General features: G+C 31.4%; 1 protein-coding gene across 2 annotated transcripts in view; it reads left to right on the top strand.

Annotated features, from left to right (window-relative positions):
* The window catches only part of Klhl4 (kelch like family member 4), a 91,564-nt gene that overhangs the window by 14,416 nt on the left and 51,771 nt on the right, over positions 1-25,377 (top strand). Inside the window, exon 1 of one of the 2 annotated variants that reach the window (XM_071606382.1) lies at positions 11,449-11,503. The exons of the other annotated variant lie outside the window; for it this stretch is intronic. Within the exon in view, the coding sequence (XP_071462483.1) occupies positions 11,484-11,503 (20 nt within the window). The 5' untranslated portion in view covers positions 11,449-11,483. Of the gene's footprint in view, positions 1-11,448; positions 11,504-25,377 lie in introns of those variants that run through there. 2 annotated transcript variants of the gene reach the window in all.

Raw genomic sequence — 25,377 nt, 5'->3', positions numbered from 1 at the left:
TTTGAACCTTGTCACTGACTGATTCTTGCTTATTTTTCAGAAGTGTTTTGATTTTGCACTCTATTTAGACTCAGTTTTATATGTCACGATGCTAACACAACTTTTAAAGAAGCTAAAGTAAATCTGACTGCAAGTTTTTTATACTGATACAAAACAAAATAAGAAACAAGAGAATTAATATAAATTTCTCTCATATCTAGAAAACAAAAATCCTATGAAAGTAAAAATTTTCCCCAAACTATACTTCCAGTTTTAAGTTTAGTTGACATTTAGAATATATAATAAATGCAAAGCACTTTGAAACAGAGAAAGATGTATCAAATAACTGCTTTCAATTGCTTATAATATATAAGAGAATATAGAATATTTATACTAACAACTGTAATGCAGTATAGAATGTAACAAGTAATATAATAGTAGTATAGCCAATAATCCATAAATAATGTAATTTTAAAGTGAATTAGAAAAAGACCCTTACACAAACCTTTCCCTTTATTTCAATATATTAACTACTGATATATAGTGTGTTTATATGTGGGAGATTTACTTGTTCCTTTGGGCAATAACTGGGTAACTAATAGGTTCATATATAGCTAGCTCTTTCTCTGTACATACAGGGGAGATATTTATTTTAAGGTAAGGTCCAGATACCTAAAGGGAGATAGAATTTATTTGTAAAGCCCTTTAACAATGATATTTCACTCTTGCTTTAAGACTCCTTAAGGTGTATCCCTTAAGTAGGCAGAATGAAATTGAAGGAATACTAGAAAAAATAAACACCTCATGGTCCATATATGTTTTTCTTATACGTTTTGCCAATTTCCACATTTATTTTTGGAGATTACATCCTCTTTTTCAAGGCTGCCATTGTCCTTTGTTTAACCATAAATAGCCATGGCTTCTCTGCTATTGCTTTGAATAGGGACACGTTCATTTTCAGGCCTCTAATAAAATTTTCCACATAAACTTGGTTTATTTTTAATTTTAGTGTGGCAAGAATGTTTAAAGAGAGACCTGCCTTCTTAACAATTACACCTAGAATAATGTCTTTCAGGTTCATTCATGTTCCTGCATATACAGTTTGTTTGTTTTCTAAGACTAAATAGTATTTAATTGTATGTATGTACCACACTTTCTTTATCCATTCAACTGTACTTGGTGATTTAGGTGTTTACTCCAAAATAATGAGAGCTGGTGAGCTTTTTTTATATATATCTATTAGGCATTTGTATAACTTTAAAAAAGAAAAGTCTATTCAAGTCATTTACCTATTTTAATTATTTTAATATATATTGGTATAATAACTCTCTTTTAGATATAAGGCTTGCATTTTTTTTTCTCTCATTTTACAGGCTATCCTAGTATTCTATTGATTGTTTCCTTTGTGGGAAGAAAACTTATAGTTTAATATATTACCACTTGTCTACTTGCTTTTGGTGTCATATCTAAGAAAACATTTGCTGGATCCTGGGCACAAAAATTTTGTCCTTTATTTTTTCTTTATTGCCTCCTAGGGAACTCAAGTGTTATATTTAAATAATTGATTGATTTGAATTAAATTTTGTGCTATGTGTAAGATATTCAGTTTCATTTTTTTGCATGTGGGTATCCACTTTTCTCAATACATTTATCGAAGGGACTATCCTTTGTTATTGTGTATTCTTGGCTCCCTGTGGAAGATCAGTAGATCCCATATGTATGGGTTTATTTCTGATCTGCCTTTTCTGTTCCGAGGTCTATGTATATGGTTTTATGCTAGCAACATACCACTTCTTAAACTATATTGTTATTTATGTATTTTTTTAATGTGGTGCTAAGGATTGAACCCAGTGCCTCACATGTGCTAGGCAAGCACTCCTCCATTGAGCCACAACCCCAGCCCCAACATGCTGTTTTAATTACTATCACTTTATTTTAAAACCAAGAAACATGCCAGTGTCACCTTTTTTTTCCCCATTAAGATTTCTTGGATATAATCTTGAGTATTTTTTAAATCTATATGAATTTTGATTTTTTTCTATGATTGTAACAGTGCCACTGAGATTTCAATGGAATTGGAAGTTAATCTACATATGGCTTTGGATATTATTGACCTTTCAAAATATTAAGACTTGAAATCCATAAGTACAGGTTTCTTTCCATTGCTTTGTGTTTTCTTGAATTTCTTTCATCTATATTATGTGGCTTTGAATATACAAGCGTTTCATCTCCTCGCTTTAGTTAATTCCCAAATATTTGATTCCTACTTATGCTATTCAGAAAAAAGATTTATTTCATTTCTGGGTAGTTCATTGTTAGTTGCATGCTGATTATATATCTTGTAACATTATTGAATATGTTCATTCTATCAGTTTTTGTGGCTTTATTAGAGTTTTCAACATGTAATATCATGCTATCTGCAAATAGAAATGGTTTTGCATCTTTTTTTCCTGAATTAAATGATGTTTATTTATTTTTCTTGCCAATTTCTCCAATTTAGGGTTCCAGTGTGATGTCAAATAAAATAGGGAAAATCTTTGATTTTTAACCCTTGGGTATTATGTTACTTATGGACTTTCATATATGTCCTTAATGATGCTGAGGCGAATTCCTTCTCTGCTTAGTTTAGTAAGAATTATTATCATAGAGGAATGTTGAATTTTTTAAGTACTATTTGGCATATAATAATATGATCTTATTCTTTATTTTTAAATTTGTTGTATCACAGTAATTGCACATCACAGAACATCCTTGCAACTCAATGATAAATACCATTCGTATTTGATATTTTAATGTGATGTTAAATTTGGTTCCTCTGGTGTTTTGCTGAAGATTTTTTCATCTACTAATAGGAATGTTGGTCTTTAGTTTTCTTTATTTATGATGCGTTTATTTGACTTTTCATATTAGTGTAATACCTCAGAAAGTGAGTTTGTAAATGTTCCCTCTTCATCAATTCTTTGCAAAGTTTTAAGAAGATTCATGTTAATCATTCTTGAATGTTTGGGATAATGAACCATTAAAGCTATCTGGTCATGAGATTATTATTTTTTAGTTAGATAGGTTTTGATTGCTGAATAAAACTTCTTTTTAATTATTATTCTGCTCAGATTATCTATTTCTCCAGAATTAAATCTTGCCAGGATTTATTACTAGTTTTTGTAGGCCATTCAATTTGTTTGCATTCACTTGTTTGTGGTAGTGTTTGATGAACTTTTTGTACATCCATGATATAAGAAAAAAATATCTCATTTTTCATTTTAGATTTTATTTATTTGAATCTTCTCTTTTTTCTTAGTTTAATTAAGAGTTTATTAATTTTATTGATTTCTCATTGTTTTCTACACTCAATTATATTCATTTCTGCTCTAATTTTATTGTTTCCTTTCTTATGCTAACTACGTGTTTTGTTTTTGTTTTTGTTTGTACTGAGTATTAAACCCAGGGCCACCATGCTAGACAGTCCCTCTACCACTGAATTAAAATCCCAGGTTTTTTTTTTTAATTCTTTGAAGTATAAAGTTAGGTTGTTTATTTGAGATTTTTCTTCTGTAATGTACCTGCTAATAGCTATAAACTTCCTTCTTGATATTGCTTTAGATGCATCCCCTATGTTTTGGTTTGTAATGTTTCCATTTTGACTAATCTTGAGATGTTTAAAATATTACCATTCCAAAAAACCCCTCTGTAAATGAAGTAAGGATATTTGTATTTAATTCTGAGATAGGGATATGCTGGAAATACAATTCAAACAGAAAAAAAAAAAAAAACAGGAAAGAAACATTGTCAAAAAGATTAAATTCCAGAAATTACCATTACATTAAAAAAAAATTTATTTATAGTTATAAATGGACAGAATGCCTTTATTTTATTTGTTTATTTTTATGAAGATTGAACCCAGTGCCTCACCCATGCTAGACAAGCCCTCTGCTGCTGAGCTACAGCCCCAGCCCTTACCATTACATTTTGAATATTAAAACATTATATTAAAAGCATGTAAAATTGTGATGTAATTGAAATACAGATACTGTGCATAGGTACTCTATCAAAATTATCATTAGGTTTCACTGCATTGGCAATCAAATGACAGACATAAATATTACCATTTTATGGGATATTTCAAATATAACTTTTATAATCATATTATAAAGGTCTGTTGAGTTCTTGATTAAGACCATTGATTGTGTAATGTAAGTGCTATTATAGTGTTCACTTGTTGAAAACACAGCCTTATTTTTCTTTTAAAAAAGTAATGCAAGAAGAAACTTTTAAGATATTTAAGCTAGGAGAAGAAAGGCAGTTGTAAAATGAGGTAAAGCATAATTCTATTATTTGAAAACAGCTGGAGTTATTTATTATACTGTTTTAACAAGATAATTTTAAGTATGTTCAATAATGTAGCCTAACATGGATGTTTTAGCATTTTTCACATATGCCTACCTATATTTTGAAATCTGATGCAGTATAGTATACTTAGCCATTAAACTCTAACTCTAAATAAGATGACATTGAAAAGCGTATCCCTATCTCAGAATTAAATTTGTAGGAATAAACAAACTTCTCTCAATAATAATAGTGAATATAAGTTGCAGAAGCTAGGCCCAAGCTTGTGATCCTCCTGCCTCAGCTTCCTGAATCACTGGAATTACACTAGATGGTACCACACCTAGTGCTGAGGATTTCATTTTGTACATCTCCCTTTTAATCTAAAACATGTTGCATGTTTGGAAAATAAATGATATAGTTAACCATATTTCATTTCTCTAAGTTCCATGAGCCTACTGTGTTCAATTAGGGCCTTATGACTCTTTGTTTCCAGAATGTTTGTTCCCATCATCCCCACTAAGCTTCAGGAATAGATGAAGTCACTCTCCTATATTAAGAGGGCCAACTATATTATTTTTCATAGTATGTCATATTTGTTAATGTTTAATTAACATCATTAGACTTCCAAGACAGAATGTCAGCTAGAGAGATGTCTCTTGTACTTACTAATGTATTATTAGAAGGTAGCATCCTACCTTTTTTTTTACAACAGGAAGCGGTCTACACATATTTATTGACTGATTGATCACACATATACCTGATATATGCCTACAAATTGATTAGTACATTTTTGAGGGTCATATAACTGTTACCTCCTTTTTTTTCCTTTTGTGCCAAGTATTGAACATAGGGGCACTTAAACACAAAGATACATCTCTAGCCATTTATTTATATTTTATTTAGAGACAGGGTCTCCCTGAGTTGTTTAGGACCTCACTAAGTTGCTGAGGCTGGCTTTGAACTCACAATCCTCCTGCCTTAGCCTCCTGAGCCACTGGGCTTTACCTCCTTATTGAAGAATTTCCCAGTAATTCTAATTTGTACATGATATCTTCTTCCTCTGAAACCTATCTGTTTTGTTTGTACATTTTTAATATTTTTTTAACTTACCTTAAGTTTAAATAAATTTCTTTAGGAAAGTGACAATGTCTCAGCCTGTTCTCCTTTGCAATGTATTTAGCAGGATAATTAAGCATAACAAGTGAGAATAGTGAAAATTTCTTATTCATATTAGATTAACTCAAAAAAACAACAACATATGATTGACAATTTTAACCACTTAATAGTGTAAAATTCAAGAGTATTTAAGACAGTCACACTCATCAGTAAATGTCACCAGGTAGGGTATGGCTGAATAAGGAAGGTTACTGGGAGCATGACTTTAGGGTTTATATTTTGTCTCTGGTAAGTAAGACCTCTCTATCTCTGCTTTCCAATGGCCATGTCCTGAGCTGCTTTCCTCCATCATACTTTCTTTCAATAATGTTCTACCTCACCTTAGACCCAGAAGAATGGATCTGGCCATCTATGGACTGAGACCTCAGGAATCAGGGGAAAAAAGAAAATTTTCTTCCTCTGAAATTATTGTAGCCAGGATTTTTAATCTCAGTGATGGAATAGCTGAATAATATTCAGAGGAATTCCAAAACAAACCTGAAATCTCTCAAATAGGTGAAGCTCACAAACTCAACCACCTAAATGAGAGTCAGGACAGAAATAAATATAGCAAATCAACCAGAATTGTAGGAAAAAACAAACATCTCTCAATAATAATAGTGAATATAATTTTTCTCAACTCCCCAATTGAAAGACACAGATTAGGGGCTAGGGCTGGGGCTTAGTGGTAGCACACTTGCCTGGCATGTGTGAGGCACTGAGTTTGATTCTCAGCACTGCATATAAATAAATGAAATGAGCATCTATCAACAACTAAAAAAATTTTTAAAACAGAAAGACACAGATTAGCAGAACGTATTAAAAAGCAAGATCCAAATAAATGATATTTTCAAAAGACTTATAGGCAAAGTTTTCTATAAGCTGAAAGTAAAAGAATGAAGAGAGATATTCCATGCAAGTGGATTCCAAATACTATTCTCATCCCTGAAAAAAACATATTTCAAGCAAAACTTATACATAAAAATCAAAGAAGGCCACTACATATTGGTAAAGGGAACAATCCAAAAAGAGGTTATAATGATAGTAAATATATATGTACTAAACAGCAGTGCTTCTAATTGCATTAAAAATAGTTTTTGACATTAAATCCCAGATGGACCCCAGTATGACATACTGGATGATTTTAGCACATCCTTGTTCTGAATAGACAAGTAATCCAAATGTAAAGTCAAAAAATATATTTCACATGTAAGTAATACTATAAATCAAATGGACCAAATATACGGATACAGAATTTTTTCATCCTCAAATACTAGAATTTACTTTCTTCTTAGCAGCTCAGTTAACCTTTTCCAATATAGACAGTATTCTAGGTCCCAATGTATGTGTTAGTATATACAAAAAATAGATATAATCCTGTGCATTCTAACAGATCATAATGGAACAAAACTGAAAACTTACATCAGTAAAAGTAATAGCAATAAGGGCTGGAGTTGTGGCTCAGTGGTATAGCGCTTGCCTAGCATGCATACATGAGGCACTGGATTCAATCCCTGGCACCATATAAACACAAAAACATATAAAATAAAGGTATTGTGTCCATCTACAACTAAAAAAAATTTTAAAAGGAATATATATATATATATATATATATATATATATATATATATTTATATATAATAGACTTTGATACTTATAAATCAAACATAAGGAGATTGAAATGTATATATATATATATATATATATTACACACATATGTGTGTGTGTGTGTGTGTGTGTGTGTATTTTGGTGCTGGGAAGTAAGCCCTGGGGTGCTTTACTACTGAGTTACATACCCATCCCCTTTCTTTTTTTCTTTCTTTTTTTGTGATACTGTCTTGCCTAGTTGCTGAAGGTAGCCTTGAATCTGTGATACTTTTATCTTATCCTCACAAGTTACTTAGATTATAGGTATGTGCCACAATTCCCAGCTTGAAAAATACTCTTTTATATGAAGAATGCCATCATAGAAGAAATGAGAGAAGAAATCAAGAAATTCTTAGAAACAAATGTGAACAGAGGTACAACATATCAAAATCTTTGATACACTGTGAAACCAGTTCTAAGAAAAAACCGTACAGCATTCAGTACCTACATTTAAAAAAAACAGATCTCAAGTAAATAAGCTTATGCCTCACCTCAAGGCCTTAAAAAAGGAAGAGTGTATTAATTCCCAAATCAGTAGAAAACAGGAAATAATCAAAACCGGAAGGCCAAATTAATGAAATATAGAATTAAAAAACAAAGGATCAATGCAGCAAAGAGTTGGTACTTCTAAAAGATAAATAAGTTTGATAATCCCTTAGTGAAAGTAATCACAAGAGAGAGAAGATGCAAATCAACAAAATTAGAGGTGAAAAATGAAATATCATCAGAGACACTTCCAAAATTCAGAGTATCATTAGAAATCATTTTGAAAATTTATATTCTGAAAAACTGGAAATTCTAGAAGATATTAACAGATTTCTAGATACACATGACCTGCCCACATTGAATTAGGCAAATATAGAAAACCTAAACAGATTAATATCATGCAATGAAATTTAAAAAGCAATTGAAAGCCTTACAACAAAGAAAAGACCAGGACCAGATATATTACCAGATGAGCCCTACCAAACATTTAAAGAACTAGCACAAGTTTTCCTCAAATTATTTCATGAAACTTAAGGGGAAGGAACACTCCTAAATTCATTTTATGAATTTAGCCAGTGTGATCTGATACCAAAATGAGACAAAGAAATAAAAAAGAAAAACTATAGACAAATGTCCCCAGTGAACATATGTGCCAAATGCCTTACTGACATATTAGCAAACTGCATTCAAATACACATCAAGAAGGTAATACTCCATAACCAAGTGGATGTGATTTCAGGGATATACTAGTCCCTTCATATCTGTTCTTTCTCAATCCAATGTTTTTGTACCATATTTACCGTGGGTGCCATGGAAAGAGAAATATACCTACTTCTACTCTACTGGTATTCCCTACATCTTTATTATATCCAACCCCCATTTTTACCTTTTTTCCAGTTCCCACATATGAGAGAAAATATCCAAACCTTAATTTTATGAATTACTTTTTGGTAGACAGAGTAAGGGGAGGAACCAGATCTGATGTGGTATAAATCAAACTCCATGAATGTATGATTTTGTGAAAATGAAAAAGTTAATTTTATATAACTATAAATACTCTGATAAAAAATGTGTTATTCCATCAGATGGACTAAGCTATTAATGAGGTCAGATCCCTCATGGTCTAATCATGGCCTAAATGCTCCATTTCTGAACCTTGCCACATTGGGGATCATGTTTATAGCACATGAGTTTTGTGGGACAATCTATGTCCAAGCCTTAATGCCAGCTGAGGGGGAGATGACCTGGGCTCCAATTGCTGGTTCTGAGCTGCCAATGTCACCAACTCTTTCTTCAGTTTGTCAGAGCTAAACTATTCTGACAGGTTCAGACACTGCAATCAACAGATTTTGGTTGTATCTGATGTAGCTTGATAAGATATCAGGCTCTGATCTAGTGCAGCCCCTGCAATACAGCAAATGGGCCTGCTTTGAATAATCACAAGACTGTCTGTACAGGGCTTGTCTCTTTGTCGGCCACATCAAATTCCTGTATATAAAGCACAAGTCCTCAATAAAATCTATACTCAGGACCTGAATCTGGGGGGCATGAGCTGCAGAGCTTGCTATAACAACCATCTAGGCCAGCCCAGAACACTCCCATTAAAAAATAGTTCTGTGGCACGTAGTATACTTAGACCCTCACTACTGTCCTAAACTAGAATTTTTCAATGATCCCCAAATGAAATCTATACTCAATAAAAAAGCCCCATTTCCTCCTCTTATCAGTACCAAAAAAATACCTTTATAAACTAAAAAATAAAGCACAATTTCCTTCTCCTCTTAGTCCCTTTATACTCTCCATTGCTATAATTTTGTCTTTTCTAAAAGACATTTGTCTTATATAAATGGAATAATAGAATGAGGTCCCTTTTGTCTGGATTATTTTAATTAATGTAATGTCTTCAAGATTCATCTATGTTGTAAGAGTTTTCAGAATTACAGGCAGTTTTAAGGCTTCATAACATTCCATTTTATGTTTAAATTAACTATTCTTTATACAGTTCATCAGTTGATGGATGTGTTTTTCTACTTTTTGTTTATTGTGACTAATTCTTCTGAGATTATTTTTGTACAAATATCAAAACATTACTTTCACTTGTTTGGGTATATACCCAGAATTATAATTACTAAAACATACAGAAATTCTTTGTAAATTATTTGAGGAGCTGCCATAGTGTTTTCCACAAAGGAATTGTTTTACCTATTTACCAGTAATTCACAGGAGTTCTAATATCTCCACATCCCTACCAACACTTATTATTTCTTTTTTGCTTATTTTCTTGAGTTTTCTTCTGTTGTAATAACCACTGTTAATGGGCACAAAGTGATATCTCATTGTGTTTTCATTTGTATTTAAGTATAATGTTGCCTGTTGTTTCTCACAAATCCCCTTTATCAAGTTTGTACTCCTGGTTTATTTTAATCATTATTTTAGCAAATTCTTTTCTGCATCAAGATTGTCATATGTGTTCTTCCTCCTTATTACATTAATATAGTTTGCCACAGTGGCTGTATTTTAAATATTGAATCAATTTTTCCAAGATAAATATCACTTGGTCTTTTTGTGTAATCTTTTAATATGTTACTGGATTTGGATTTGTAGTGTTTTGTTGATGATTTTTATATTCATGATGAACTTTTAAATTTTTTTCTTTTTAAATTTTTTTTGTCAACATAGTGGTATAACCCCATATAATAATTGTGAAGTGTTGTCCCCTATTTTTTAGATAAAACTGAGAAGGATTAATATAAATTTTTAATGTTTTGGTAGATTTTGCCAGTTAAGCCATGTGATCCTGGCTTTTTCTTTTTCTTTTTAATTGTTTTTATTTTTTTAAATACATGACAGCGGAATGCATTACAATTCTCATTACACATACAGAGCACAATTTTTCATATCTTTGTATATAAAGTATGTTCATACCAATTCATGTCTTATACATGTACTTTTTTGTTATATTACAATTCTTATTACATATGTATTCCACAGTTTTTCATATCTCTGTATATAAAGTAAGTTGACACCCAATTTGTGTCTTCATACACGTAATTTGGATAATGAAGTCCATCACATTCCACCATCCTTGCTAATCCCCTGCCCCCTCCCTTTCCCTCCTACCCCTCTTCCCTATCTAGAATTCATCTATTCCTCCCATGCTCCCCCTCCCTACTCCACTATGAATCCTGGATTTTTCTTTGTGGGGAAATATTAATATTCAACTTTTTGTAACAGGGCTGTCCAGATTTTTAAAAATTTCCTATTGGGTCTGCTTGAAAATTTGGTATTTCTACAGATTTGTACTTTTTATCTAGGGAATCAAATTTGTTGGCATACAATTGTTCATAGTCTAATAATCACTTATATTTTATATGATAAATGGTAATACCATGTTTAATTTCTGAATTTAATGAAGTTTGATTTCCTTCTTCAGTCTGTCTAGCCAAATGTTTGTAAATTTTATTGATCTTTCCAAAGAACCAACTCTTTGTTCTATTGTTTACCATTATTTATTGTGTTTCCTGCTCTTACTGGATTTGTATTGTCATTGCTTTTTCTTTTCTATTTAAGGTGTAAAGTTTTTCTTTTATAATGTATGTGTTTATGACTATATAATCTCACCTAGTCACTGCTCTCCCTGCATCACATAAATTTAAGTATATCATCTTTTTTAAATTCATCTAAAAGCATTTTCTAATTTCTATTTAATTACTTTTATTCATTGGTTAAGTGTGTATTCTTTAATTTCTACATATTGGTGGATCTGACTCTTTTAATTTTATTATTTATTTCTAATTTATTTCATTGTATTCTGAGAACAAGTTTACTGTATTGTCATTTAAATTCATCAGGTCTTCTTTTTCGGCATAAGATATGATATTTTCTGGAGAATGTTCTATGTGCATTTGAGGTGAGTGAGTATTTTCCAATTTATGGGTAGAGAATTCTGTGTAGTTATGTTAGATATTGTCAGTTTATAGTGTTTTTCATGTTACTTAGATTTGTTTTGTCTTATTGTTCTCTCATTGAAAGTTGATGGTGAAATCTCAAGCTATTAATATTAAATTGTCTGTATCTGTTCAATTCTGTTAGTTTTTGCTTCTTATGATTTGTTGTTATGTTGATAGGTATGTATATATTTATAATGTTATGTCTTCTTGATAGATTATCCCTTTTTTCCAATATGTAATGTCCTTTGTCCTTGTAGCAATGTTTTTACTTAGGTATATTTGTTTGATATACTAGTCCCTTCATATTTGTTGTTTCTCTTTACATGGAACCCATGGTAAATATTGTACCAAAACATTGGATTGAAAATTCCAGAAGCAATTTATAATTTTTAAATTGTGTTTCATTCAGAGTACTATGATAAAATTTGGACTGCCCTACTCTGCCCCAGCTGGAAAGTGAATCATCCTTTTTCCAGCACATCCAGTCTGTATACCCTGCCCTTCCATTAGTCAGTTACCAGATCAGATATTGTGATTTTTGCAGTGCTTGTTTTACATAGTAGTATTATGTTATATTGTGATGCCTATATCATTCTTATTCTCATCATATAAGCATTATATCATCTCATATAATCATGAGCAAAAGAAGAATGTGTGGACTACAGAAAGATATATTGATAAGGGGAGAGGAAGACTTCATTTGCATAATTTATTACACTATATTGTTATATTTGTTCAATTTCATTATTAGTTATTATTTATCTCTAATGTGCCTAATTCTTAAGTTAAACTTCATCATATGCATGTGTATATATAGGAAAACATGTTATGTACACACACACACACACACACACACACATATATATATATATATATATATATATATATATATATATATAAATGATTCTCTATTGCCTGCTATTTCTGCTACCCATTATGTGTATTGGAATGTATCCCCCATGGATAAGGAGGTATTTATTACTATAATCATGCCCGTTCTTTGGGGGTTTGATTTTAGTTGAATTTTTTTTTCTAATCACTTTTAAACTGGTTGTATCTTTGCATCTAAACTGTAAGGATTCTGACCATGGAAATGTACAGGGAAGCATTCCCCTGGTGAGCAAACTCCTTGGGGGTAACAGACAGGAGTTTGTAGTCTCTCTTAGGATCTAATAATATAGCTAATATATGTGCAATATCTAGCTGGTATGGCAGTGCCCAGAGATACCTCTGTGTTAGAGCCTCATCAAGCCTCGACCTTGATTCCAGGCACATAGCTCCTGGGAATAGAAGAACTTGTTTGGTAGATAACTACAATGTTTCACCAAGTTCTGGTGCTCCTGGAGCTGCCCACCTATCAGTAACTTCAGACAATGGACTTTCTTGAGAATTGCACAAAGCTCCTAATATTGCATATTGTAACTATGAAATGTAACTGCAGAATAAGCAACTTTACTGATACTCTAAACAATAATGTGGTTATGGTACTAATGACCTAATGTAACCTATGGTATAAATAAACTTGGCCATTTGGACAAGGAGCCACTCTGCCACCTACCCTGCCTCTGCACCTTGTCTCTGTCTCCTCTTTATTATTATTTCCTTACACTAAATTGTGCCTTTTTTAGAAAAAAAAAATGTATATAGCTTTTAAAAGAATCCATGCTATAATCTCTGCCATTTAATAGGAGATATTATTCCATTCACATTTAAAGTAATGTTCCCATTTTGCTAATTTCCTATATGCATTATATCATTTTATTTTCAATTTCTCAATTACATTTTTCATTTGTGTTTGATTTTCTCAAGTATGCCATTTAGATTTCCTTCTCATTTCTTTTCATGTATTCTTTTCTCATTTTATTACAGGTTTCTCTGGTGATTATATTTGACATCTGAAAATACATAACAATCTAATTTTAATAGCATTTTACCTTCAGTAGTATAAAAAACACTATTTGTATACATGTCCCTCTTTATAATATTATCATCACAAATCATCTTTATGTGTAGTGCTTTCACTAATATAGGTTTAAAATTATTTCATGAACTTGACTTTTAAATTATATAGATATAAATAAGAATTACAAACTAAGAATACAATAAAACCATATCCATTTAATATTGATAATTACCTTTACCAGGGTTTTTATTCCTTTGTATGTCTTCAGGTTATTATCTAGGGTTCTTACAATTCAGACTGAATAATTTCCTTTTGGAATTGTTGTACATCAGGATTACTAGTGACTAATTCTATTCACTTTTATTTTTCTGGAAATGTCTTAATTTCCTCCTTGTTATTAAAGAATGATTTCAAAAGTAGAGAATTCTTGTTCAATTATTTTTCTTTCAGCATTTTAAGTATATCATTCCACTGTCATTTGTCTCCAGCCTTTTCTAAAGAGAAGTTTGCTAGTAATCATTTTTAGGAATATTTGTATGTTATGAGTTAAGTCTCTCTCAATGCTTCCAAGATTCTCTATTTGTTTCCTATTGGGAATTTGTTGAGTTCCTTATATGTGTAGATTTAGATCTCTAATCAACTTTTGAAATTGTTTTAATGAATATTTTTACTAATATCTTGTCTGTGTAACCACATAAGCCTTTTTTGGATTTAAATTATGCATTTTTAGTATGCTTAGGGATACTCTTAGAATATTCATATTTCTTAATTATTTTAACTTTCTGCTCTCAGAATAGATCATCTCAATTCAGATTCATTTTTTTCTCCTGCTTGCTATTACCATTAATCCAATGTAGTAAATTTTTCATTTTTGTTATTCTTTCAGCTACAAAATTTCACTGGAATCTCATTAGAATTTATTTGAGTCCATTTTACAAGCTCTATCACTATATTCATGTTTTGTATTTGGTAGACTATTTCCTCTAGCTTCCTTTAATTCTTTGAATATATTTAAAGCTGTTGATTTAAAGTCTTTGTTCAATGTCTAGTCTTAATCCCAATGTCTGGGCTTCCTTAGACAATTTGTATTGATAATCTACCAACAACATAAGTGGATCATACTTTCTTATTTCCTTGTTTGCCTCATAATATTTTGTTAGAAAATGTCACTTTAAGTTTTAAAATGTGACAACTCTGAAAATCAAATCACCCCTCTCCAGTGTTTCTTTTTTGCTGTTTTTTGTGTGTTGTATTTTTTCTTAGTGAATTTCTTAACTCAATTTTAACTTATAGTTCATGCATGGTTACTGAAGTCTGTATTCTGTTTGCTTTGTGGTTAATTAGTAATTTAACAGAGATCCTTAAACTCCTGGGAAAAAAATGAATTCTATTCCATTGCTCTTTGCAGATTAGCTTTGGGTTGATATCCTCTTTCACCAGTTAGCAAGTCCATTTACAACTTTGTTTTATCCTACATTGCCTGCTTTTACAGAGCCCCTGTGTCACCCACAGTTGAAAGCTTAAGGTTTTCTGACACCTTTTCTGAGTAGGTATTCAGCCCAGACTTTGTGAGATGTGTGCTATATTTCTAAGTGTATGTACAAAGTCCTTTTTATGTGTCTTCTTGCCTCTTCATTCTTAACACTGTTTGAATTTTATGCTGCTTGTCCTCTTATCCTTTGCCATAGGAAAATACTGCTAGTGTATTTTCCCTTTAAATGACTTAAATAATCAATAACCAAGTGACTGACCCATTCCTAAAATCCCATTGAGATAGGCATAACAAAGATAAGCCCCTGAGCCCATGCTATAAGGAGCCATCAGAGAGGTCCATATCTACAACCACAATTCTCAGAGATCAATGTCCATACTGTCCTTTGTGTTACCAGCACTTCCCACCAAGAATGTGTGCTATCATCTTCATATCCATCATCTTGGGAGAGAGTTAGAAGCTGTTTTGAAATAATGCCAATTGTCTATGTTTCATAAAATTATATCTCAAAGCTTATGGACAATGCATTCATTCACTTAAATATTAGAAACACTTGGTTTTTAAAATATATATTTTACCTGTTTAATAATTATAAAAATAAAATATCCATTAAAATAAATATTTTATTGGTTATATAACCAATGAGATCCTGCAATCTGTACACGTGGAAAAATGAGAATTCATACCCTATTTGAATCAAATGTATGATATGTCAAGATCTTTGTATTGTTTTGAGCAACTAATAAAAAAATGAAGGTGAACCAAAAAATATATATATATATATGTAAATAAATATTTTATTTCTCTGAAAATGAGAGAGTGGTAGAATATAAATGGTATATTTAATCTCTCTGTGTAGCTGAAGGAATTGTTATTGTTTCAGTATAAAGTATTTCATAAAATCTCATGTGAGATAGTGCAAGAATTTTCAGATTTCCAATGATTAGACTATAAGTAGTGTAGCCTGTTCAATAGATTAAAAGTGATTACCTGGGCAGTAACTATAGGCAGGTAGAGTGGCACTGGTAGAAGTAGGTCAGATGAAGTGTGCCTTTAGGTTTATATGTTTTTCCTGGTGAGCAGAAGTCCCAGCTTCTTGTTTGTCATATTCGGATCTGCTTTTCTTCCCCATGTCCTTTGGCCCTGATATTCTGCCTTACCTTAGGCCCACAGCTAAGGAGTTCTCGGCCAATCATGGGCTGAACCTCTGAAACTGTGAATCAAAATAAATATTTCCTCCTTTTTATTGTTCTTGTTGGATTTTCTGATCACAATGATGAAAAGCTGACTAAAAAAGATTATGACACCTTTATGTGATCTACATCATTCTGGATACTTGTGAACAGAATGCATTTGTTCAAGTAGTTAAGCAAACTTTTCCAGTTTGAATTATTTACATTACATCTTCACATAAAAGGAGATGCAGATTTTTGCATGCTATTTTATAGAGTGTTTATAAAGGAAATATTAGTAGGAAAATTTAATGATGATCTTATTACTATATATTCACTTTCAAAGGCCACTGCATGAAGTTGAATTTATAATAAAATTATTACCTAGTCTCAATGCACCTGTGAATGATCCAGTGAAGCAACTTCCAAATCAGGCTGGCATTGTTTTATTTTTTCCTCTTGTGAATTCAACAGTATTTTATGGAGCCTTTCATTTCATTTCTACTCATTCATTTCTTCCTATGTCCTTCTTACTATGATTATTTCCAAGAGACTACATGAGACTAATCTCTTTCAACACAGTCAAGTAAAAAGGTCCATCCCTTTATTTTACCACCTTCATTGTGGGATGTCACAAACAAGTTTGTGTGATCTGCAATCCTACTCCCTTCTATCAAAGACTACATGTTGTTGTTGCAGTAAAAATCCATTAGAATCAATTGGTGTTGATTCTATCCAGGCTATTCCATTATTATTTTTTCTTATTAGATTTCAAAACCACCAGAAAAATCTCTTCTGGTGGGACCTAGTTCTCTTGTCCCACCTGTAAGTAAAATAAACGGAGACACAGAGACAAGGTGCAGATGTAGGAAAATGGCTGCTAATCCAAGTGGCCACATTTGTTTATACCAATAGTTTACATTAGGACATTAGTGCCACAACTACATTATTGCTTATAGTATCAGTAATGTTGCTTATTCTTCAGTTACATTCTGCAGTTACAATATGCAATGTTAGGAGCTTTGTGCAGTTATCAAGAAAGTCCATTGTCTGAAGTTACTGTTAGGTGGGCAGATCTGGGAACATGGGAGCTTGATGGAACATTGTAGTTATGTAGCAAGCAAGTTCCTTTACAACCAGGAACTATGTGCCTGTAATCAAGGTTGAGGCTGATGAGGCTCCAGCACAATGGCTTCTCAAGCAGGTCATTGCATACCAACTAGAAGTTGCACATATATTTAGTTATTTTACTAGAGCCTAGGAGAGATTGCAGGGCATTCTAAGGGTGGGGGACAGAGCACCTGTTACTCCACCCCCCCTCAAGAGTTTACTCCCAAGGGGAATGCTTCCCTATATATTTCCATGATCAGAATTGCTACACCACCAGAAGAAATTTTCTTGGTTTATGCTTAAAAAATTTCCACATGATTTCTAGGAACCTCTGGGCTTTTAAATATTTTATTCAGAACAAGGAGTGAAAACCTGTATATTTCACAATGTCATATTATGAGAGTAAGCTATGTTCCAGTGTCCAGTAAAATGTTATCATACATTTTATCTCCACCTCTCCTTTCTTTCAGCCTCTCTTTAGGTGATCTTTAGTGCTAAATTCTCAACTTAGCTTAAGAGGGTTGCAAACATTCTTCAAACGTGTTTATTTGGAGAGATTCACTTAGGCATTTCTACTTATACCTTCTGAAACACTCTACCCCTATACAGTAATATGTGTGTATAGTCTTTGTGATTATGGAGCAGAGTTTAAATAAGCCCCAAATTTCAGCCTATACATACTTAATTTAAAATTGTTAGTGCAAGGATAAATTCTATCCTAGTCTGAATTCTTAGTAGTGTCATACATTATTTTATCTGTGATGCATCATACCCATAAATATAGTCACACTTTCTCCACCTCCTTTTTCTGGAAGACAGAAATCCTTCATTTTTCATCAGATCCTGTCCAGCACATTCTGTGTACTTGTTTCCATGTTTACAGTATCAGAAATTATAAAAATACATCCAGAATACTACCCAATTAGATTTCTGTGGAGAAAGTTTAATCTATTGCAAACTAATAAAACTAAATACATATATGTAAACTTTAATGTACATAATATTTTATTTTAAAAATGTACATATATGTAAATTATATTCTGAAATTATTCACGGGTTATTCACAAAAACATGAATTTTTGTGTCACTTAATTTTATATGGCACAATATTTTGTCACATAAAACCATGGATGGAGGAAGACCTTATATATATTTCTTCATTTTTTGTGTATATTCAATAAATATTTGTTAAAGGCATGAATACATTTCTACATTTGGTTTAGAAAATAATTCTAAGTTAGAGCCTAGTTTATTTTCAAATACAGTATGGTATGGATTCATTATCACTTCCTTTGCAATTGACTTAAAATTTGGCTACAGGAAGGCAAGATACAACTGGTAGGACTTTTAAAATTTGACTTTTTGTGTATTGTTGAAATTATAATTTTTAATCTCTCTGTAAGAGTCTCTTGGGCAACCTAAAAAGTTCTGAGGTAGCTGAAAGACTCTTGCATGTGCTAGCTATTACATTTATTTAGATCCTGGCAAAATTTGAAATATTTTTAGTCATTATTGATTTGCATTTAATCTCCAAAACCACCAAGAAAAAGGCAAATTAGAGAAGAAATTCTAGAAAGATAAGTGTTATTTATCTTCTTTTTTTTTAGTTATTAAGACTCTGGCCCTCTAGAGAGACTACCTAAATTCAAATCCCAATTGTGACTTTGAGTGGCTTTTCCACCTTCCAGCAAGTTACATATTTACTCTGCATAGCTTATTTCTGCATCAATAAAATTAGTATGATGAAGTAGTTAGTTGTTGAGAGGGTTGAATGAGGTACTTTATATCAACTATTCTGAAAAGTACCTGTCATACAGCAATCGATTGAACTGTTGAAATGACAATTATTATTGATATTCACACACTATAGTTCATTCCAGAACAGAAACATTGCTTGGTATGGTTTGAATATAGATTGCATCCCCAAACATTCATGTGTTGGTAGCTTAGTCCTTCCTCAGTATGGTGATATTAAGGAGTTGTGGGATCTTTAAGAAGTGGGACTTAGCCAGCATGGTGGTATATGCCTGTAATCCCTATGGCTTGGGAGGCTGAGGCAGGAGGATTGCAAGTTCAAAGCCAGCCTCAGCAATGGCGAGGCACTAAGGAACTCAGTGAGATCCTTTCTCTAAATAAAATACAATATAGGGCTGGGGATGTGGCTCAGTGGTCAAGTGCCCCTGAGTTCATTTCCCAGTACCAAAAAAAAAAAAAAAAAAAAAAAAAAAAGAAGTGGGATATAGAGGAGGTCATTAGGTCATTGATAGCATATCATTGGAAGGGATTAATGTAGCCCTCATGGGACCAGAGTCTTTCTGTGATTCTCTAGCAACATAGGTCTCTTTCTTCCTCTCACATGTGCTTCCACAGTGACACCCTCTGCCATGATGTCAAAGAGGCCCTCACCGGAGTTGGTGCCATGCTGTTTGGATTTTCAGTCTTCCAAAATGTGAACTAAATCAACTTCTTTTTTTCATAAAGTGTCCAGCATTGAGTTTGTTTTGTTTTGTTTTGTTTTAAAAAAAGGAATGGAAAATGGACTAATACATTGTCTTAACACAAGGAATTGACATTCTCATTTCTGTACCTCACCTTACTTTCTTTAGGAAAAAAAATATCATCTAGGTTTGTCCAGAAGTCTCTGCTTATATTTCCAGTTGGCCCAAGTATTAACACAGAATTTTCTGCTATAAAACTTCTTTAAATGTGGCATTTCAATTCTAGGCTTTAACTTTATCTAACTTTGTTAATCTTGTTTTTGTTACTAATATTAAAAAATGTTTTAATGGATGTTCAGTGAGGAAAATAAATTTTGGTGAGTTTAAGGCTTATAAATTATAGAAATGGGCACAATACAGTACTTACTTCAAGATATCAGTATTCCCTTTGATTTATATTTGTTTTAGTATATGCATAAACTGAAGATAATATTATTTCTTAGGAATCTGACTACAGAAAGTGATGGACTGTTCACATATATCATGGTACATTGTGTGTCAGTGCAGTGTTTTGTGTATACTGGCTATTGAATATTTGCTGAATTGAGTAGAACAGTGTTTTAGCTCTTATTTTCTACTAGTATTTATAAAGTAACATCTTTCTACAAATTGTTATTTTGTGCAGAGGTATCATCCCCATACACTTTATAATGTTTTTCAAGAATAGAAAAAGTCTGTTCAGGTTTGATTCTTTTCACTAATTGGCCTTAGATGGTAAAACAATGTAGTAAAGGAATTATAATTTCTTTTGAAAAGAAAGGAAATTACATTAAATGCATGTTTTCTACTAGGAATATTAATTTAACATCTAGTCTAGGTTTCTTTTTTAATTAGTATATCGAAACCTAAACTATTGTCTGCTGATACAAGTATTACATTTTTGTTAATGTAAATTAACATTCCTAATGTCCATTTAAGCATTGTTTTCTCTTTATTTGGAGTTTTCCTTTCCCTTACTTAATTTCTTTAGGAAACTCTTTTCAACATTAACAATATACCACCTATTTCAAGTATTACAAAATCTGAATTAGTGTACATCAAATTAATGAATTTTAACAGGATAATAATAATAGTTAATGTGCTTATATAATCAGACTATAGAATGTACAGATATTTTTGACAGTCTGTTTTAGTAAAAGCAAATGGTGATACACTGTTTTTAGTGCCAACATAAATAAAGTAGAACAATTTAACATTCTAATGGAAATGAGATAATAAAATTTTCTTATTTATATACATAAATTAATTTTTGATAAAGAGTTTGAAAGAGGATTATATACCAGTCTATGGAAGAAATAGAAGATAGGTAAATCACTAAGTAATGCCAGGCATGGTGGTGCAAACCTGTAATCTCAGCAGTTTGGGAGTCTGAGACAGGAGGATCACAAGTTCAAAACCAGCAAAGCGCATTGATAAGAAAAAATGTATTATTATTATTTTTGGTAGTGATGAAGATTGAACCCAGGGGTTGTACATAGTAGACAAGCACACTACCACCAAGCTATATCCCCAATCCACAAAATAGATTATTTTGAGAACTGTTGAAACTCTCAGATTAGCTTTTGACTGAAACAAAAAATGAGACCCTAAATTTAAATCCTCACAATGATGTTGAATTAAAAAAAATGTATTAAATTAATATATTCTGATAGTTTAATTTAATTTTAATTTTTTTTTGCATTTGAAACTAGGAAATTAGAAAATCACTCTTTGCCTTGTCTTTCCATAAAGTTATGTCTGCTTTATTCTTATCTATCTTTCTGGATAGCTGACCCTATTATTTCTGAGATTTACATTTAACATGTTCTCCTGGGGTTCCTACTGCCTAACTAGATTGTGCTGTATTGCCTTACCTAGATATTGAAGTGCCAAATTCAGAAATACTATGAAAGGAAAAATATTCAAGGAATACTCAAATCAAAATACAGCCTACTAATGTATTTTGCTTTACTAGATTCATATTCAATCCACCACTGAGAACATAAATAATGCATTATTATGATTTTGCAAAAACATATGTACCATGTATGAATTACATTTACCTTTTATTCTATTCAGAAAATATTTCTGAAAAAATACTATTTGTGTTTCTTTACTACAGTTATAGATCCTGAGTATTTTTAACATCTGAAGTAAACATATTATCAGACACACTTGATTCTGTAAATGGTTTGTAAATCTGAGAAGCATAAGTAGCAAACAAAATAATGATGTGATTCTTAAGAGATTGCCAACCACAGACTTGTGCTGCTTTTAATAGAACATTTTCATGTCACTGAGAAAATGTGATTATTTTAGCTCAGCTTTTCTACTTCTGTTACTTCCCCATTAGAGGCTCTACTTTGGATTTGGCAATTGCCCTACCACTTGAAAAAAGAATTGATGCAAGTGTATGTGGTTCAAGTGCCCAAATAAACCATATGTGGAGATGTAATAAATCTATCCCTCTTAGAATATGAGTTGGCCCATTATTTTGCTTTTGTTTCTTCTTATTATTCCTACTTTACAAGTAAACTACAAATCCAAGGCTTAACACAGGAGTCTAAAAATAGAAATGAAAATTAAAAATCCTCATCATTAATATGAAAATATTATTTCAATGAAAAACACTATTTCTTCTTTTCATGTGTCTCTTCTAAAATCTGATAGTGAAGAATACATTATTTTTCTTTAAAATATCAATAGAAAGGATTAGATTAATTCTAGATAAGAAAGAGGGCTGAGAGGGAAAGGGAGGAGGAAGGGGATTAGCAAGGATGGTGGAAAGTGATGGTCATCATTATACAAAGTACATGTATGAAGACTTGAATTGGGTGTCAACACACCTTATATACAAACAGAGATATATAATAACTATGGTATATATGTGTATTAAGAATTATAATGCAAAAAAGTACATGTATAATGGCATAAATTGATATGAACATACTTTATATACAGAGATATGAAAAATTGTACTCTATATGTTTAATAAGGGTTGTAATGCATTCCACTGTTGTTGTGTATTTAAAAAAATAATAAAAGCAATTAAAAAGGATACAATATTTCAGTTAGATAGAAGGAATAGGTTCTGGTGATGTGATGCACAGAATAGTGAGTATAGTTAATGATAATATATTGTATGTTTCAAAACAATTAAAAAGAGAGGAATTTCAAAGTTCTCACCACAAAGAAATGATATTTGAAGCTATTGATACACTGATTAAACTTGTTTGATCATTTCACAATCTTATCAATATATATATGTATCAAATTACACATTGTAACCCATAAATACGTACATTTTTGCTAATTACAAAGATAAGTAGTGTTAAGATATATAGGTGAAAGTAAAACTATTCAAAATTATGATTTTTTTTAGAAAATAAAGAGATCCCCCTTCCTAAACCAACTTTTACATGTAAAATGCTAAAATTAGTAGGTCAGTAAAGGAAACTAGTATATTTCTCAAATGACTTCTAAGCCAAGTGATCCTTAAATCCCTTGTCTTCCTACCTTCAATTAGATTGAGGTAAAAATATGATTTCCAGGTCACTAACTTATCATGCTTATATTTTGTCATTGTAATAAACAATTTAAGCAGCTTTCATAAGTTCATTCTAATTAAAGTTTTTTAATTAAAGTTTTTCTAATTAAAGTTTTTCTAAGGTTTTCTTTTAAGTAAGTATGCATTTATCAGTAACAGCATAACTTAGATCTGTTTAGAAGACAGTACAAAGATTCAAAAATACTATTAATTAAATGAGCAACTTAATGTAAGTATTTAAATGGTAGTGTGAAATAATGCAAAGTCCACAGCCTTAGGATTAGACAGACCTTGATTCAAAACCCAATGTATTTACCAGCTCTCTAATATTGGGCAGGTTTATATCTTTCTGAGCCTGAGTTTCCATACATGAGAAGTGGTGATAAAATTTAACTCAAAGACTGAAGATTAAATGCATTAATACCTAAGAAATTATGCATATTGCCTGGCTTCTAAGTAAAATTCAATAGCCTATTATTATTAAATTAGTAATATAGAAGGATGAGTAAGTCTGTCTTTCTTGGCAACTGCAAACAAAAGTAAAAGATTGTATTATATTTTTATTAGAATTTTTTTTTAATATTTATTTTTTAGTTGTAGCTGGACACAATACATTTATTTTATTTTTTTTATTTTTATGTGGTGCTGAGGATCGAACCCAGGGCCTCACACGTGCTAGGTGAGCGCTCTACCGCTGAGCCACAACCCCAGCCCCAGAATGTTTTTGATAACTGAAGTAAGTTATAATGTATACAGTTAATTATAGAATGGATTTATATAGACTGCTATTAAATTATATCTCCTAAATCATAGCAACTCTGAAAAATATGAAGCCATGAGAGAGATATGCCGTAAGGAAAATGTGAGTTATATCAGCCCCCAATCCAGCCTTATGATGGGGTATTTATTTGATTATAATGGCCAAAGTTCTTTTTATAAACATAACTTTTAATTTACCCATAATCCATTTAGGCATATAAAATGAATCAAAAATCTTCAACTGTGTCCCAAAATGAAAATAGAGGGGTCACAAGTGCAAGATGAAAAACAAGACTTTAAGAACCAACATTTTTTATAGTATTTTATTATTAAAATGCACTATCAATAGCTTTCCTTACTTGTCCTGAATTTTTCTCTTAGATTAAGTATTATTTCAGAGCTAACAAAGACAATAGCATAAAGCAAGTCGTATTTAGAAAACAAGCCAAATTGAGGATTTACTTTGATTAGGTGATAGTACTTATGTTTCCACATTCTCCTTAGAAATTTTTAAAAATATTATATTTTTGTCTTTATTTGATGATTTGTGAGGCCTTAGTATTGTTTACCCCAAATATGGCTTTATTGCATTTTCCATCTAATCTTTGACTTAATCTAGATGTAGATTGCTAATAATTGGTATTATGTTTTAACTTAATATAAATAGAACTGTGATGTATGCATCTGTATACACATCAACACAAAGGTCAAATCATTTTCATAATGTAACATTAAGTTTATACTTAAAAAAGTATGGGAAAAGAGATGTTAATGAATCCTTTTACATAATGGATATGAAAAATAACCTGCATCTTAGGATAGCCACAAAGAAAATAATTACATGCACACATGGGAGATTCATAAACATATTTGAAACAAGAATATTTCTTCAAATTTGAAAGACTTTAATATGTTCTATTTTCAGTTCTAAAAATTTTTGTGGTTAATATGACATTGAATACTTTATAGACTTTATAGATCTACTATATTACAGGAACTGTGGAAAATATGCTTCAATTATAAGAATGTATCCAAAATGAATTTTGTACATTCATGTAGTGATATTTAGTGATTTTTTCTTATAACATAAATTATTATATTAAATTTTATAAATTATTAATCAGTACTACTTAATTGTTATTTTGTCAGTAATTTAAAATTGTAATTTTGGGTAGAAATATACTCATATATAATTGTAATGGTTTGGATGTGAGGTGTCCCCCAAAAGCTCTTGTGTGAGATAATGAAAGAAGGTTCAGTGGAGAAATTATTGGGTTATAAGAGCCTTAACCCAAACAAAGAATTAATTCCCCTGTAGGGATTAACTGAGAGGTAATTAAAGTGGTAGGGTGTGGCTGGAGGAGGTGGGAATTG

Source organism: Marmota flaviventris, chromosome X, assembly GCF_047511675.1.
Source record: "Marmota flaviventris isolate mMarFla1 chromosome X, mMarFla1.hap1, whole genome shotgun sequence".
Taxonomy (NCBI): domain Eukaryota; kingdom Metazoa; phylum Chordata; class Mammalia; order Rodentia; family Sciuridae; genus Marmota; species Marmota flaviventris.
This window is presented reverse-complemented; position numbering and strand designations above follow the sequence as displayed.